Here is a 14,674-nt window from a genome sequence, read left to right as displayed (position 1 = left end):
TCAGTGATGCTCCAGAAGGAAACACGACACATTAAGAGTCGGGGGGTGAAAACAGAATGATGGATGAACAGAATAAATTGTACATTTTTGTCTTCTGGGAAACATGTAAGTATCTTTTGTAGCTTCCAAAGGGCAGAACTAAATGAAAAAATATGTTCTTTAAACAAAATTTAAAAAAAAATTTGCACATCAACTTCTTGTTCAAAAGTTTTCACCCCCCGACTCTTAATGCTTCGTGTTTCCTTCTGGAGCATCAGTGAATGTTTGAACCTTTTTTAATAGTTGTGTTTGAATCCCTCAGTTGTCCTCAGTGTGAAAAGATGAATCTCAAAATCATTCAGTCACTGCTGGAAAGGGTTCAAATGTGCAAAAAATGCTGGAAATCTGAAGGATCTGCAGGACCTGGAGGATTTTTCTGAAGAACAGAGCTCAGTTTAACTGCTCAGAGCAAACAAGAGACTCATGAACAACATCACACAGCAAAAAAAAACAGTCGTAGATCATCCAGGTAACCACACACAGTGTTAAGAATCAAGGGTATGTAAACTTTTGAACTGGGTCATTTTTATAAATTCTGTTATTTTTTTGTCTTGTGGACTTTATGTAAACAACTGTTATGTGAAATAGTTTATTAAGGACAGTACTAAATAAAAAACAACATGCAATTTTCATGATCCTTCTTATTTTGTTAAAATGATTCACATTTTTGCAGATTCTGCAAGGGGTATGTAAACTTTTGAGCTCAACTGTATGTTACAGTTTTTAATGAAAGCAAATTTACATCTGCGCCCCAACATAAGCTCAGTGCTTTTCCAAGAGACAAAATGTGCAATATTACCAAAGTGAACACTTATTTATTATATACAATAGTTATTTTATGATTATACAATAATCACCATCTGTAGAAGTTCGTGGCACTGGTGCTATTGCTCTGTTTAGTGTTTGAACTGAAAGGGAAAATGATGCAAAATCCAAAGATGTCTGATATTTAATATACAGCTGTGTGGATGTGAAACCAGAAACCAAGCAATTGTTAAAATGTGCTGTCAGTTGTTGTGGCTTGTTAAGATGAAAAGATAGATGGATGAGATAGGATTGTCACTCTTGTCACTTCATGCCATTTCCATCATTTTTAAATATTAAATGAATGTGTGTCACTTTATAAGTACAGGAATTCCAGTGTGTGGAATCTTGGCATTCACACTTTATTTTAGCACAATGCTGAAAAACACACCGCCAAATCCTAGGATAACAAAAGCCAGTTGAAAACAAGACGTGTCTGAGAAGGAAGCAAACGTGTCAGCTGTACAAGAGAAGCTTATCAAAGGGCATCAAACACTGCTTTAAAATCATGACAATTGTGAATTAAATATTTATTCTAAATGTTTTAACAGGATTTCATGATACATGTTCTTTCCTTTTAAAATATTATTCTGGCTGTTCTAGAAGTTAAACATGAAGTATGACTTGTAAACGGACCGATCACAGTTTGTTTTTACAAGTGGTTTAGTAGTTTTATCTTAAATAGATGATAGCATAATAATAGACAAGTGTGGAAAAAACTCATTCAACTCACTCAACTGCTATCCAGTTCATGTGCAAAAAAAGAAATTGTGGGAAATGGGAATGTGAAAAAGTGTATCAAACAAAACTCTGAATAGCTTTTAAAGATTGCATGCCACTAACCTGGCAGACATGGGTAAATCCAGGGATTAGTTTCTCAGAAGTGGTCATCGTAACAACATGATACTTTGTAAACATAACTATACTTCCAGGCGCACTGATAAATACAAGTCCAAGAAATTATGTATAGGCAGCCAATCAGATTAGAGCTTGCCAGAACGTGTTTGCCGTTTTTGTGTGCAATAAGTGTCAGACGGTCAGTGCGTAACATCTGGGATCTCATACTTGTCAGCAGCTGTTTCCATCCAAATTTGTCAATTTAACTTGTGCGCAAAATTGGAATGTCACATAAAACATTTGCGAATAAAGCAGCGTTTCCATCCAGCGATTCGAAGAGAACAAGATCGGCCCTTGCTGATGAACTGGGGCATTTTGGAACGCAGTTGTGTAAGACAGTTCTGGAAGGTAATTATACCGCTTTGATGACAGACTTTGGCTCAGAATGACCAAAACAACTTTTCAAATGTTGTGCAATGAGATCGGTCTGCCGGTTAGTCCAGTTATCTCATCCAATCGCGTTGACTTTCACATGACTTTTTTTTAGGCGCATCGAGGAATTTATTCAGTAAATGTGTACTTTATGTGCCTGTTTTCTTATTGGATAAAAAAAATGTATCCGTAAAACTTGAGCATATACGTTTTTTATGGGCATGTTGGCATTTCTGTCCAATGTTTTTTTTTTTTTACACAATATCCCAAAATAAAAATAGGTGGACTTTCGTCTCTAAACTGAGTCAGTCTTGGTGAGGTTTTGATGTTAGATATGCATAATAGACATGAAATGTATAAATGAAAAACTGCTGGGAGAAATTAGTCACCTTCTTAGTCTTGACAGTGGAATGACAGCAGTCACCTCCATCGTAGTTGCAGTAGGCTCTGTTGTTGATGGCGTCACAGTAATTGTCACCCATGAAAGGCTGAGACAAAAACAGAGAGAGAAACTCAGAGCACCACTAACATGAGAGATGGAGAGACACTGATCTGCTGTTGGGTGAATTCAGGTTGATTAGGACACTTTTTCCCAGTCATCTCAATGGCAAAATGTGTCCCAATCAACCTGAATTCACCCCATAAGATGAACACAGCTGTTATCAAATGAAATATATTCAATGCTTCATCGCTTGTGTGTCATAAGTACGGCCGTGGGCTCAAGTAAGGCCTGGTGGGTCATCTTCTCCAACACCCACTATTTTGAAGAAAAACAGACTTACTTGAGCTTGAACTCAAAGCTTGAGACTTTACACTTCAAACTAGAACATATGTCTGCTAGTGGGGTAAGAAAAATAAACAAGTAAAAAGGAAAACTATATTATTTTTCTTACCGCAGTTGCAGATATATTTTTTAGTCACTTTTTTTCCTCAGTAAACAAGACGTAATATCTTAAGTGATTTTGCTTCTCAAGTTTGATATAAGAATGTGTAGATGTTTGTAAAACAAGAAAGGATGAAAAAAAAATCTACTAAGGAAGAAAATATTTTTTGTAGTGTTTATAGCAGTACATCCAATTGAAGAGACTGCATGCCTTATAGCTTTTATAGGCTTTTTTAACACACTAAAGCATAGTTGAAATTATTTTGTGATAAGGATTTTGTCAGCATGCAGATGTGTTTTGTCTCCATCCAAAGTGACCAAAGCTGTAGTTAACCTAGGATATTTCTTTAAAATAGGACGTCTTTTCACCCTGATAACACATTGTTATAATATTTACATTACCATATTAACAAGCTCATGACAAGCTCACATACTTGTCCTAATCTGTACATGTATTTGTGAATGATGAGAGTCTAGAATCAGATCATGTGTCCTTATAATAGAAAAGTTTACCAGTTTGGGCTAATCTGTGGCTAGTACTTCACAGGCTAGAATGCAAGCCAATTAGAAGCACATTAGGAAAAAAATGCTTTAGTTATGACATAAAAAAATTAAAATGATGAGATAATAAGTCGTCATAATGAGATCAAAACTTAAAAAAAAAAAAAAAGCGTCATATGTCATAATTATGAAATAAAAAGTCTAAATTATGAGCTAGAAAGTCAAAATGATGATACCAAGTCATAATTATGAGATAAATCAAAATTATGGCATACAGTAGTGTCAAAATTATGACAAGAAGGCAAAATTATGATATTAAATCAAAATTATGAGTCATAATTATGACATTAAAAGTCAAAATGATGTGATACTATGTCAATTACGAGATAAGGTCAACATTTATGACATAAGTCAAAATTATGAAATAAGTCAGAATTATGAGATAAGTCAGAATTATGCCATAAAAAGTAAAAAAAAAAAAAATTAAAAAAAAAAATTAAATACCGTAGTGTCAAAATTATGATACTAAATCAAAATTAAGCAAAAAAATTCTGTCATAAGTCATAATTATGACACAAAAAGTCAAAATTAAGTCATAATTATGAAAAAAGTCGAAATTATGAGCTAGAAAGTCAAAATGATGAGATACGTAGTAAATTATGGAATAAAAATTATGATCTAAAAAGTAAAAATTACAACAGTAAGTCATAATTATGACAGCTGAAATTATGAGATAATAACATACAATCAAAATGATGAAATAGTATGATGAAAGTCATAATTGACATTTAAAAAAAAAAAATCAAAATTAAGACATTGTAAGTCAATTATGTGTTTGAAATTGGCTTCCATTAGCTGATGGACTTCTTCCAAAGTGAAACTTTTCATTGGCAGATCCTTTCTTATCAAACAAGAAAGAGCACGAATGGTGCCGGTGAGAATTACTTAAACATTTGTAGAGATCCGTACTACAAACAGATTGCACCAAGTGACAGGTTTCCACAAGCACAGAGGGGAAAACAAAGACAGGAAGAGCACCGTACATCACAGTCACTTGTACATGTACTGACTTTAGTGTAGAGTTCCTCTACATCTTCATCTTCATAAATCTTCTTGGGCCTCTGCAAATGGAGGTCAAGGCAAGAGTGTCGCCAGTGAGGGAGGGAAGACACAGGATAGAGAGCCATTTGAGAGCATTTGGACGGATGTCTTACCTCACAGCCTTTAATGCAGCGCAGGACTTCCGGATGAGGGTACCACCTCAGGCCCATGGTGCAGACTATGAGCTGAAAAGAGAAACGAAACAGAGAGGTTTTCAGAAAGACAAGAAGAACATGCAATTTTGGTGTACCATTATCATCTGTAGAGATGCTTTACACAGTTATTGAACTGAATAGAATCAACACTGAACTGAACTGAGCTGAATAATGACACTATTATCGTGCATTTCAGCTGAATGTGAATCCGTCTCATATTTGAAGTTTGGATCCTGAAAGGGATGGTTCACCCAAAAATGAGAATTCTGTCATCATTTACTCTCCTCAAGTAGTTCCAAACCTGTGTGAAGATAATTCTGTTACTGTCCTGTTTATGACAGTGAAGCTGCTTTGAAACAATTTCTATTGAATAAAACGCCATAAAAATTAAGGTGACTTGACCAATCCCAGGAAAATGACACACAATGATGCTCAGTTACTGTAAGTATTGTGTTCCCCTCATACACCAACCACAAAAAAAAAAAAAAAAAAAAGCCAAAACAAGAATGTTTACCTTTACAAGTCTCTCAACTCTGGCCAATTCGAAGAAGAAAAAAAAAATAATTAAAAATGGAACCCATCCAGATTCAACAACTTGTGAAACGTTACCAGTTTCGAAACATGTATAATTGCGTATAATAAGTTTCCAGCATGTTCATCATCCAGTTAAAGGGGGGGTGCAATGCTATTTCATGCATTCTGACTTATTTACACTGTTGAAGAGCTGGATTCTCATGCTAAACATGGCCAAAGTTTCAAAACACGAGTTGGACGTATATGACGGAGTATTTCTGTGACAAATGACTACTTCCGGTTTCGGTACAGGATTCGGAGAGTTTTCTTCTAGTATGGCCTTTTATCACGTAACAAAGGGCAGAATTCCTTGTATAGGCACTTCTCCCTGATAAGCGTGCACACACACACACACACACACACACACACACACACACACACACACACACACAGAGCAAGAGCCGCCCATCAATGCGTTTCCTTCGGGATACGGAAGCCAAGAGATTTTTCAACAATGGCTGTGTCCCAGTTAGGGGTGCAAAGGGGCAGAAAGTTTCCGGTAAATTTCTGTAAACTTTTCGGAAACTTTCCACGGGAACCTGGGGAATTTTGGAAATATTCCAATTTGGAAACTTAACAGGAATTTATGGGAATTTATGGGAATTTATGAGAATTTATAGGAATTAATTGGAAATTTTGGGAAATTTATATACATTTATAATATTTATATAAAATGTATCATATAAAAACATAAAATAAACATTTTGTTTGGTCAAAACATTAAATAACAGTTATTTATTCCATTAATTCTAATTTAGTAAATATGTAAAATAAATATATTTTTATTGCAGCAATTGTTGCGTGTTATTTATTTCAGTGTCACATGATCCTTCAGAAATCATTCTAATATGCTGATTTGATACTCACTTATTATCAATGTTGGAAACAGTTGTGCTGCTTAATATTTTTTTGGAAGCTGTGATACTTTTTTCAGGATTCACTGATTAATAAAAAGTTAAAAAGAACATAATTTATTCAAAATAGAAATCTTTTCTAACAATATCACTTTAATATCACTTTTTATCAATTTCACACATCCTTGCTGAATAAAAGTATTAATCTCTTTCAAAAAAAGGAAGAAAAAAAAATTTACTGACCCCAAAATTTTGACCGGTAGTGTATATTGTTACAAAAGATTTCTATTTTAAATAAATGCTGTTCTTTAAATTTTTATTCATCAAAAATCCTGAAAAAGTATCACAGGTTATTAAGCAGCACAACTGTGACATTGACAATAACTGAGCATCAAATCATCATATTAGAATGATTTCTGAAGGATCATGTGACTCTGAAGACTGGAGTAATGATGCTGAAAATTCAGCTTTGATCACAGGAATAAATTATATTTTAATGTATATTAAAACAGAAAACCATTATTTTAAATTGAAGTTATATTTCACAATACTACTGTTTTTTCTGTATTTTTGATCAGATGTGTATGTTATGGGCAGTGCATGCAGGAGGTGTGGCCTCAACAGCCCTGCAGTTAGTAGTGTGCTGTGTGAATGTGATTTAGGAATCTGCAGGGTAAAAAATCAACTGAAATTGCATTAAATCTGGTTGTTTTAACCAAAATTATGCTGCAAGATACTATATTCAACTACTCCTGTTATAGGGTAACCTGCAATTTTGCAAATTCCCTGTTTATTCTCATTAATTCCTGTTAATTCCCATATATTCCCGTTAATTCCCATGGAAAGTTTCCAGCTTTGAAAATTCCCGGAATTTTGCAACCCTAGTCCCAATTCAGGGGCTGCACCGTTTGAAGGATGCATACATCATCGAGGTATTCTCATTTAAGAAAAATAAGCGTTAGATTGCAACGTAAGGAAGAAATTACAGTGTTTTACACCTCACAAGGAATATCAGTCAATTTTATTACGGTTACTTTTCTTAAATATGACATCCTTGATGAAGTATTCAGCCTTCAAATGCGATCTCCGAAGGACACAGGCTCCGAATGAGATGCAGCTCCTGTAAACAAAGGAGTGTGTTTTTGGTTGTGAGGGAAAGATTACCTTTTTCAGCTTCCCAAAGAACCCAGCGTTAAGGGAACAGTGGATGAAGTTTGTTTTTCCAGGGCAGCAACGGAGTTTCGCACATATGTTTGTTTGTTCCCGGGAATTCGGTGATGAATACTTTGTAAACAAGTCCCAGTTCGGCGCTGGATTTGCAGATCGCGGGCGGTGAGAAAAGCTGCATCAGATGTCTGTGTTTTGTTGGCAATCGGCGCGCAAGTGCATATAATATAAACAACACGAACGCTTTTGTTCCCTTTTCATTATAATGATGTCTCAGCTAGCAGACGATCTCTACGCAGAAGCTGCGCGCGCTCGTGACTCTTTAGCTCCGCCCACGGCACTGACGGCAGACACGCCTCCAGGAGCTCGGCTTTTTCCCGGAAAGACTCGGTTTAGCGTATCTATCTTTTATAAATATGACAAAACTAAAGACTTTAGATATTGTTACTCTAGATGTATCCAAGATTAACATGAGATTGGCAGGAACTGTGTGTGATACCCCCCCTTTAAGGAGAGATATTACAGAGAGAGATGTGTTCACACATATATGTTCATTAGCACATGCTCTCATGAAATAAACCTGACATGAGGCCGGCCAAAACTAAAGGACTGTCTGACCTCTACAGCTCCTAAACATTCCCTGTCCCGGTAACACACGCACGGCACAAAGCACCTGCCTCTTCTCTCGCTGTACCCTCCACTGCAAACTAAGGTGTTTCTCATTTCATTCCAGTCAGCAAATCAATGCAATGAAAAAAAGAGAAAAAATAATGGTAGTGAAGGAGAAGGAACAGAAAACACTGAAGCATTTCAGGACAGATGGGAAGGGTTTACTTGCTAGTGCTAATAAATAAGCTGCACATGTAGGGGTTGAACATGCCAATGGGATAAATGCAGGAACAACAGGAAACCACTGTATATAATGCACACAAAGTGCGTTCAATACATTTAAGTGCACTTATTTTTCACAAGGGCTCAAACTTTATTGAACCCCACCCCTTCAATCAATCGTTTGACAATCCAAATCAATTCAGCCCAATTCTTGAAGAACATCAGACCGCAGAAGAAACAAGGATTTTCACCATCCAGTATGAAGACGAGACTTCACAGAACTGACCCTGACTGACCGGTGGGGAAATGTACAGTTTTTCAGTCTTGAGTTTTTCCCTCTAGGGATGGTGGTGAATAATGGTGAAGTCCATGATCCAACCCTTACTGGGGTCTGAAGGGTTACCAGCCCAAAATATCACGAGATTCTGCACGCAGCAGACTTTAGTGAACACATTATGTGCTGTTAGCCTGAGTGACCTCACGTATGATAAAATGCAGGTCGCTTTGTTTCCCTCAGACTAGCATGCCATCTTCGTCTATATCATATCAGATGGCCACGCTTTGTTCTCCCGGAGCTCCTGAGATCACATTTAGCTCTCAGGCCTTTAATAAAGGTTTGGTTTATTAATTAGAGGTTAATATTAGTACTCCCCTCAGCGGACCCAGCATGAACAATCGACTCTACGAAGAGACGCCGACATCACGTAAAGGCCACGGTCTGCCAAGGCAGCCTAATGCATCAGCAATGTGCGCAGTCATTTTGCTGATGTCAGAGAAGCAAATAAGTGAGAAAATAAGATGAGCTTCTTAGTAGGGCAGCGGTGAAACCTGAAACGAATCGCTCTCGAGGGCCGATTCGTCACAATAAGCGATTCAACCGACTCAGCAGGAAACATAAAACAAAGAAAGTGAGAATGGGAAACGAGACTCTGGATTTGTACGGCTACCAAAGCTTCAGACAGTTTGCTTTTCCACTTCTCCTCGACGCCTTGGCCGGTGTGGATTTATAGGACGTTCTCGCAGCACCGGCCAACAAACACAGCACGACCATTAGCATTAGCGCAGGTGTCAATCAGGGCAGTCCCGGGACGGATTGTGCCCTTGCGCGGCGAGCAGAAGGGAACAGGTGCTGTGGAATTCAAACAGCATCGATTGACACAGGCTGCTGAGAGAACAGTTATTGATCTGACCTCAGTCAACCCCCCTGGAACATTTCAGTCGCATCGATTTGGCCTCCTCTTCCCCTCACACTCTGTCTCCAGACTCGAATTACCACCCAGGGAAGATCATATCAATTACACAAATCAATCAGAAACGTGTTGTTTCATTTCTCTGCCGAAAACCACCTGACTAGACACAAATGCCCATCTAAACACAACAGCAGTGGGGGGACGCCGTTCAGTTTGATCACAGAGAGTTTGTTTCCAACTTTCTAGCATCAATCCTGAAATTCCCTCATCTCAGGGTGTGTTCACACTTGTAGTTTGATTCTCTTGATTCATGATACATCAAGGCTACGTTCAGACTGTCAGTCCAAATCCGATCATTTGTGTATCCGATTGGAATCTGATCTAAAATTATTGACGTCCACACTGTGTATCGCAACTGTTCAGATCTGATTTGTGTGTCCATGCTGTGTGATGGGCAACATCACGACTATGACAAGAAAACCCAAGTATGCTGGAGCATTCTGTCCTTTTTAAGGTGGCATTTTGTGACATCACGTCCTGTTTTACATGTCTTTGGTGCATGTTGCGTTCATATCTCAGTCGAACCGCACCAGAGTTCATTTGAAAGCAGACCGAGACACATCTTTTCAGGGGTCTCGATCCACTTGTTTGGTGTGCACCAGGGTTCAGATGGCAACGCTCACACTTCATCAAATGAACCGCACTAACAGAGCAATCGCACCAGAGTTCGTTTTCATCTAACCAAACCTGAAAAGTATGAACACACCCGTAAAGGGATAGTTCACCCAAAAATGAAAATTATCCCATGATTTACTCACCCTCAAGCCATCCTTGGTGCATGTGACTTATGTATATGATATGATGTTCTTTCAGACAAACACAATCAGAGATATATTTAAAAATATCCTGGCTCCTCCAAGCTTTAAAATAACTAGCCTCCGCCAAACGACTGGATGCTGCGAGAGTCGACTTGCACGAAAAGAGTAACCCGTGACGTGACGCAGTATCGTAAGCTTAGACGCCTCTCGCGGTTCAAACAAATACAGCTGTGCAACAAACTCAAGCTCCTTTTCTCTTACATCGAAATCCTCCAACATGTCTCATTTTAGACTTCTAATTCGTGACCGGTGTTTTGTTTTGCTCCATCCTCTGAGCTTCCGCGTTCGTCATTACGTCATGTGTCGGGTCAGAGGTCATTCTTCCACCGCAAATCAATGCGTACGGCCATCTGCCGGAAGCTAGTAATTATAGTTAATAAAGTTTTAAGCATGGATATTTTTCTTACAAAACCCAATCGCTTCGCTTCAGAAGGCCTATTATGGATTATATAATAATATATATGGATTATATTTATGATGGATGGATGCATTTCTGGGGGCTTCAAAACACTACCATTATAAAGCTTAGAAGAGCCAGGATATTTTTAAATATATCTCTGATTGTGTTCGTCTGAAAGAAGATATATACACCTAGGATGGCTTGAGAGTGAGTAAATCATGGGATAATTTTTATTTTTGGGTGAACTATCCCTTTAATGCTAGAATACACTACACAAGATGCTACGGTTCCCTATCCACAAAAAAAGTTGCATTATTATTTCTACTCGTTATAGTATTGTACTGTTAAATGTATTATTTATTTGTTTATTTATTTTATATTATATATGTAATTTTATTATACATTTGTTCATATATAATTTTAATTTATTTATTTATTTTAATCAAATTTAATCTATTTAATAGAATAATAATTAAACATTTTTCTCTAAACTTTCCTGTGGACTTGAAAACCCCTGCACTACATGACTTTTGACCTGATTTACAGTCTGGAGGAGTCGACAGTTGGCAAAAATCTGAGTCAGTCTACAGATAACGGGCAGTTGAAGTTGGCAGATTTCACTGAAAATCGTGCAGTATATGATGGGCACAGACTGAGTTTAAGCTTCAGACTATGAATCCGTCAAACATTTAGAACACTTTTAGAACACATATTGTTTGTATTTGTCATGCGTCTAGGCCCATATTTCTGCGTGAGGTTGGAATGTGATCATTTAAATTATGATGCCCAGTTTTTCTCTGTAACCATTTATAAAGTCAGCAAGTATATGATGCCTTCAGTAGTGTTTTAAAATACGTTCAGACTTTTAAAGTCATGTAGTGTATTCCAGCCTTTAGATTAATTGAGCAAGGATCGAAGATCGAATGTTCCTGACAGGTGTTCAGCAAAACAGCCATCATAAAACCCCTAGTGAAATCCATCAGTCACCGCTAAAACACTGCAATACTTCTGACAGGTAAATTTATATAAAGTCTTTCTACTAATGTCTGTAACAGGGTCATTGTTGAAATTATAGTGATTACAGATGGCTTTTTAAGTTTTATGACTTGGCCTCAGCCTCGTTGCGGTTCAGATGAGTTCAGAGATTACTGTAATCATACCCTGTTTTACCAATGCCAGGTAATTGGGAAAGCCATGCATGCCTGAGTCTGTGGCTAATGAGCAGTAATTGGAGGACTGCGACATTCAACGCAAAGTTACAATCGCTGCATGTGTTCGCTGAGCAGAGCCTGAACTTCACTTTTTACAAAGGACGTGAAAAATGCAATGCTGAACATATACAGTTGCTTCCAATATCCTGTGTGTGTGTGTGTGTGTGTGTGTGTGTGTGTATACTGTATATATATATTAAACATTTTGGTGAATTGGTGGATATAATTCATATGAATTTGCTCTAGCATTGCCTTCCTAGTATTATACATTGCCGACTGAACTACCAAGTTTATCCTGAATGAACTTTTCGGAGAAAAGAAATACTATGGTAGTCAATGGGGGCGAGATCTGCTCGGTTACAAACATTCTTCTAAATATCTTCTTTTGTGTGCAGCAGAACAAAGAAATTTATACAGGTTTGAGTAAATGATGACAGAATTTTCATTTTTGGGTGAACTATCCCTTTTACGAAAGCATCTGATCATAGTGATGTGGATGTCTGCATGAGCTCTGCAATTCGGCGCCCCAGTAAAGTCACGTCATGTTTATTTATTCACCACTTTATACAACAGATTGTGTATAAGCATCCAACTTTACAATGTTAAACATGAAAAACAGTGTCAGTGTCTCTGTTGTAATTAGAATTACAACTTCATTTTCAACTACAAAGCAGCTCTTCAGTTTGTTCATGTTTTTACTCGTGGACGTCTGACCTAGATGGACTCAACAGAGGAAATGAACAGGAGAAGAAGGCGGAGTCTCAGAGCCACACCCACCTATTACATAATCGCCACAGGACCAGTGGTAGTTCAGAAGTGTTTACCAGCCAGAAAGTTCACTTCGGCAATCTGTTCTGAACTCCCGAAACGAAAACAAAATGACGTCACATCAGACCGTTCTTCAATTTCGCTTGAAGTATATCGGGGCCTTTAAGCGGAGTGTGAAAAGCCATATAGAGGAACTATATGAATGGAATCACTTTCAGAACTTTTTTTTTTTCAATTGATGAATGATTAAAACATTTAAAAGCGGCAGACAACATAACTGCAGTGTACGCTTGTAATAAACAGAAAATTATTGTCCGTTGGTATACTGTAGTTACTAGGGCTGGGTGATTTTTCTGATTTTTTCTATTAATTCGAATGTAATGTTTTGCCATGATTTTATTATTTTGAAATTGAGAAATTGCGGTTTTGAATAAAAATGTTAGCAAACGTTACAATTAGACAATTCAGCAATGATAACCGTTAAGACAAGAAAATGATCCGACCACATGATGGCGCCCCTGATCAACCGCTCTCGTAGAACACATCGCTAGTCTTAAGTGGCTGTTCGCTCAGAAATGCGTTATTGCGTTGAAAAAAACGAGACGCGGGCAGTGGAATGGGAAAAAAGCAAAGTTATTAGACGCAAGTTTAACTTTTTTTTTAACTCGACTGTTTCATGGGTGAGACGCTGCAAAAGACACGAGACACGAGTGGAACAGCCAAACTCGTCCACCAAATATAAAACAATAGGAAAATTAGCTCAATGGAAAGCAAAAACCTGTAAAGAACTAATGTTTCATGTTTGCATGATGGTGACAGGTGTTATTTTCTGTTTTTACAAAGCATTTGCTGTTAATAATAGCCTATTACTGGTGTTATTTATTGCTTTTACTTTTTGGCTAAGAAATATTTAGCATTTTTCTTATTTTTATATTATTTCTGAGTATATAGGATATGTTTAAGATAAGTTTGTACAATATTTGCCTTCATATTTCATGCATATTTATAAGTCATTTGTTTTACATTTACACCATGTTAATTTCCAATGCAATAAATCACATTTTAGAGGTGAATTCCTCATAGACAATGCCTCTGTCTGACCCGAAAGTCCCGAGCCTAGACATTGACAAATGACACTGATGAATCATCAGGCACAATCCAATATCTGCTGTCCGACCTGTGTCACCTCAAACATCGAGTCACTCTCAGGATCAGCGTCCCGGTGCGACATTCCCTGCCAGTAAGCTGAGCGGCTGCACACTGACTGAAAACACAAACCTTGACTTTGGAAGGGTTCATCCAGTGATGTCTCATAATGCTGCTGACCGTCATGTTACTCGGCAGAATGACCACATCATTGCTGATGTCCCTGCAGGACAGCTCGCACTCCTCTCCTGTGGGAAACAGACGGAGGAAATCAGCTCGTCTCTACAAACACTGAAGAAAGATGTTCTAGACTTTATTATACATTTTAGATCAATATTAATGTTCTGATGATACACTTTCAAACTTGAGATGAGTTTCCTGAACTCTGATGGTGTGACAGGCTGAACACAACTAAATTCTGCATCATACATTCAAATCCCAACGTGAAAAGCTGCACAGCTCTGAATGATTCGGACAAAGAAAGAGACGATGTTTCGGGGAAGAGTTCGCACCTATGCCGTGGCCCTTCTTGCAGCTGATGCGGATGCTGGGATGCAGGTTCTGAGGTAGAGAGCATTGGCCCTTCAGCTGAGGGCATAACCGGAAGCTTCCGGTCCAGTTCCCGTCCTTTCTGCAGCGGATGACATTGGTGCCAACAACCTGTGGAGACGGCAAAAGGCGCACATCAATACCACATTATAAACACACAGCCAATAGAAATGGCAGATAAAGGCACGCATTTCTAAACGCACCATCTATGAATACATAATTAAACACTTGTTTATATAGCGCTTTATATAATACAGAATGCTTCAAAAAGCAGCTTCACAGTAATAAAAGAGAAAATAACAGTGTTAATGTTGTAAAGTTCTACAAATATGAAGTGAACAGAATTTTGGCTCTA

General features: G+C 37.7%; 1 protein-coding gene across 2 annotated transcripts in view; it reads right to left on the bottom strand.

The window, feature by feature from the left end:
- pappaa (pregnancy-associated plasma protein A, pappalysin 1a) overlaps positions 1-14,674 on the bottom strand; it is a 105,883-nt gene that overhangs the window by 17,600 nt on the left and 73,609 nt on the right. Inside the window, exons 19-23 of one of the 2 annotated variants that reach the window (XM_051894404.1) lie at positions 14,283-14,430; positions 13,903-14,018; positions 4,711-4,782; positions 4,567-4,617; positions 2,502-2,600 (exon numbers count right to left, since the gene is read on the bottom strand). In XM_051894404.1, the coding sequence (XP_051750364.1) occupies positions 2,502-2,600; positions 4,567-4,617; positions 4,711-4,782; positions 13,903-14,018; positions 14,283-14,430 (486 nt within the window). The remainder of the gene's footprint in view (positions 1-2,501; positions 2,601-4,566; positions 4,618-4,710; positions 4,783-13,902; positions 14,019-14,282; positions 14,431-14,674) is intronic. The other variant, XM_051894405.1, reaches the window with a different exon arrangement.

This window comes from Ctenopharyngodon idella, chromosome 5 (genome assembly GCF_019924925.1).
Source record: "Ctenopharyngodon idella isolate HZGC_01 chromosome 5, HZGC01, whole genome shotgun sequence".
Classification (NCBI taxonomy): Eukaryota; Metazoa; Chordata; class Actinopteri; order Cypriniformes; family Xenocyprididae; genus Ctenopharyngodon; species Ctenopharyngodon idella.
The sequence above is the reverse complement of the archived record's forward strand: the minus strand, read 5'-3'. Positions and strand labels throughout refer to the sequence as shown.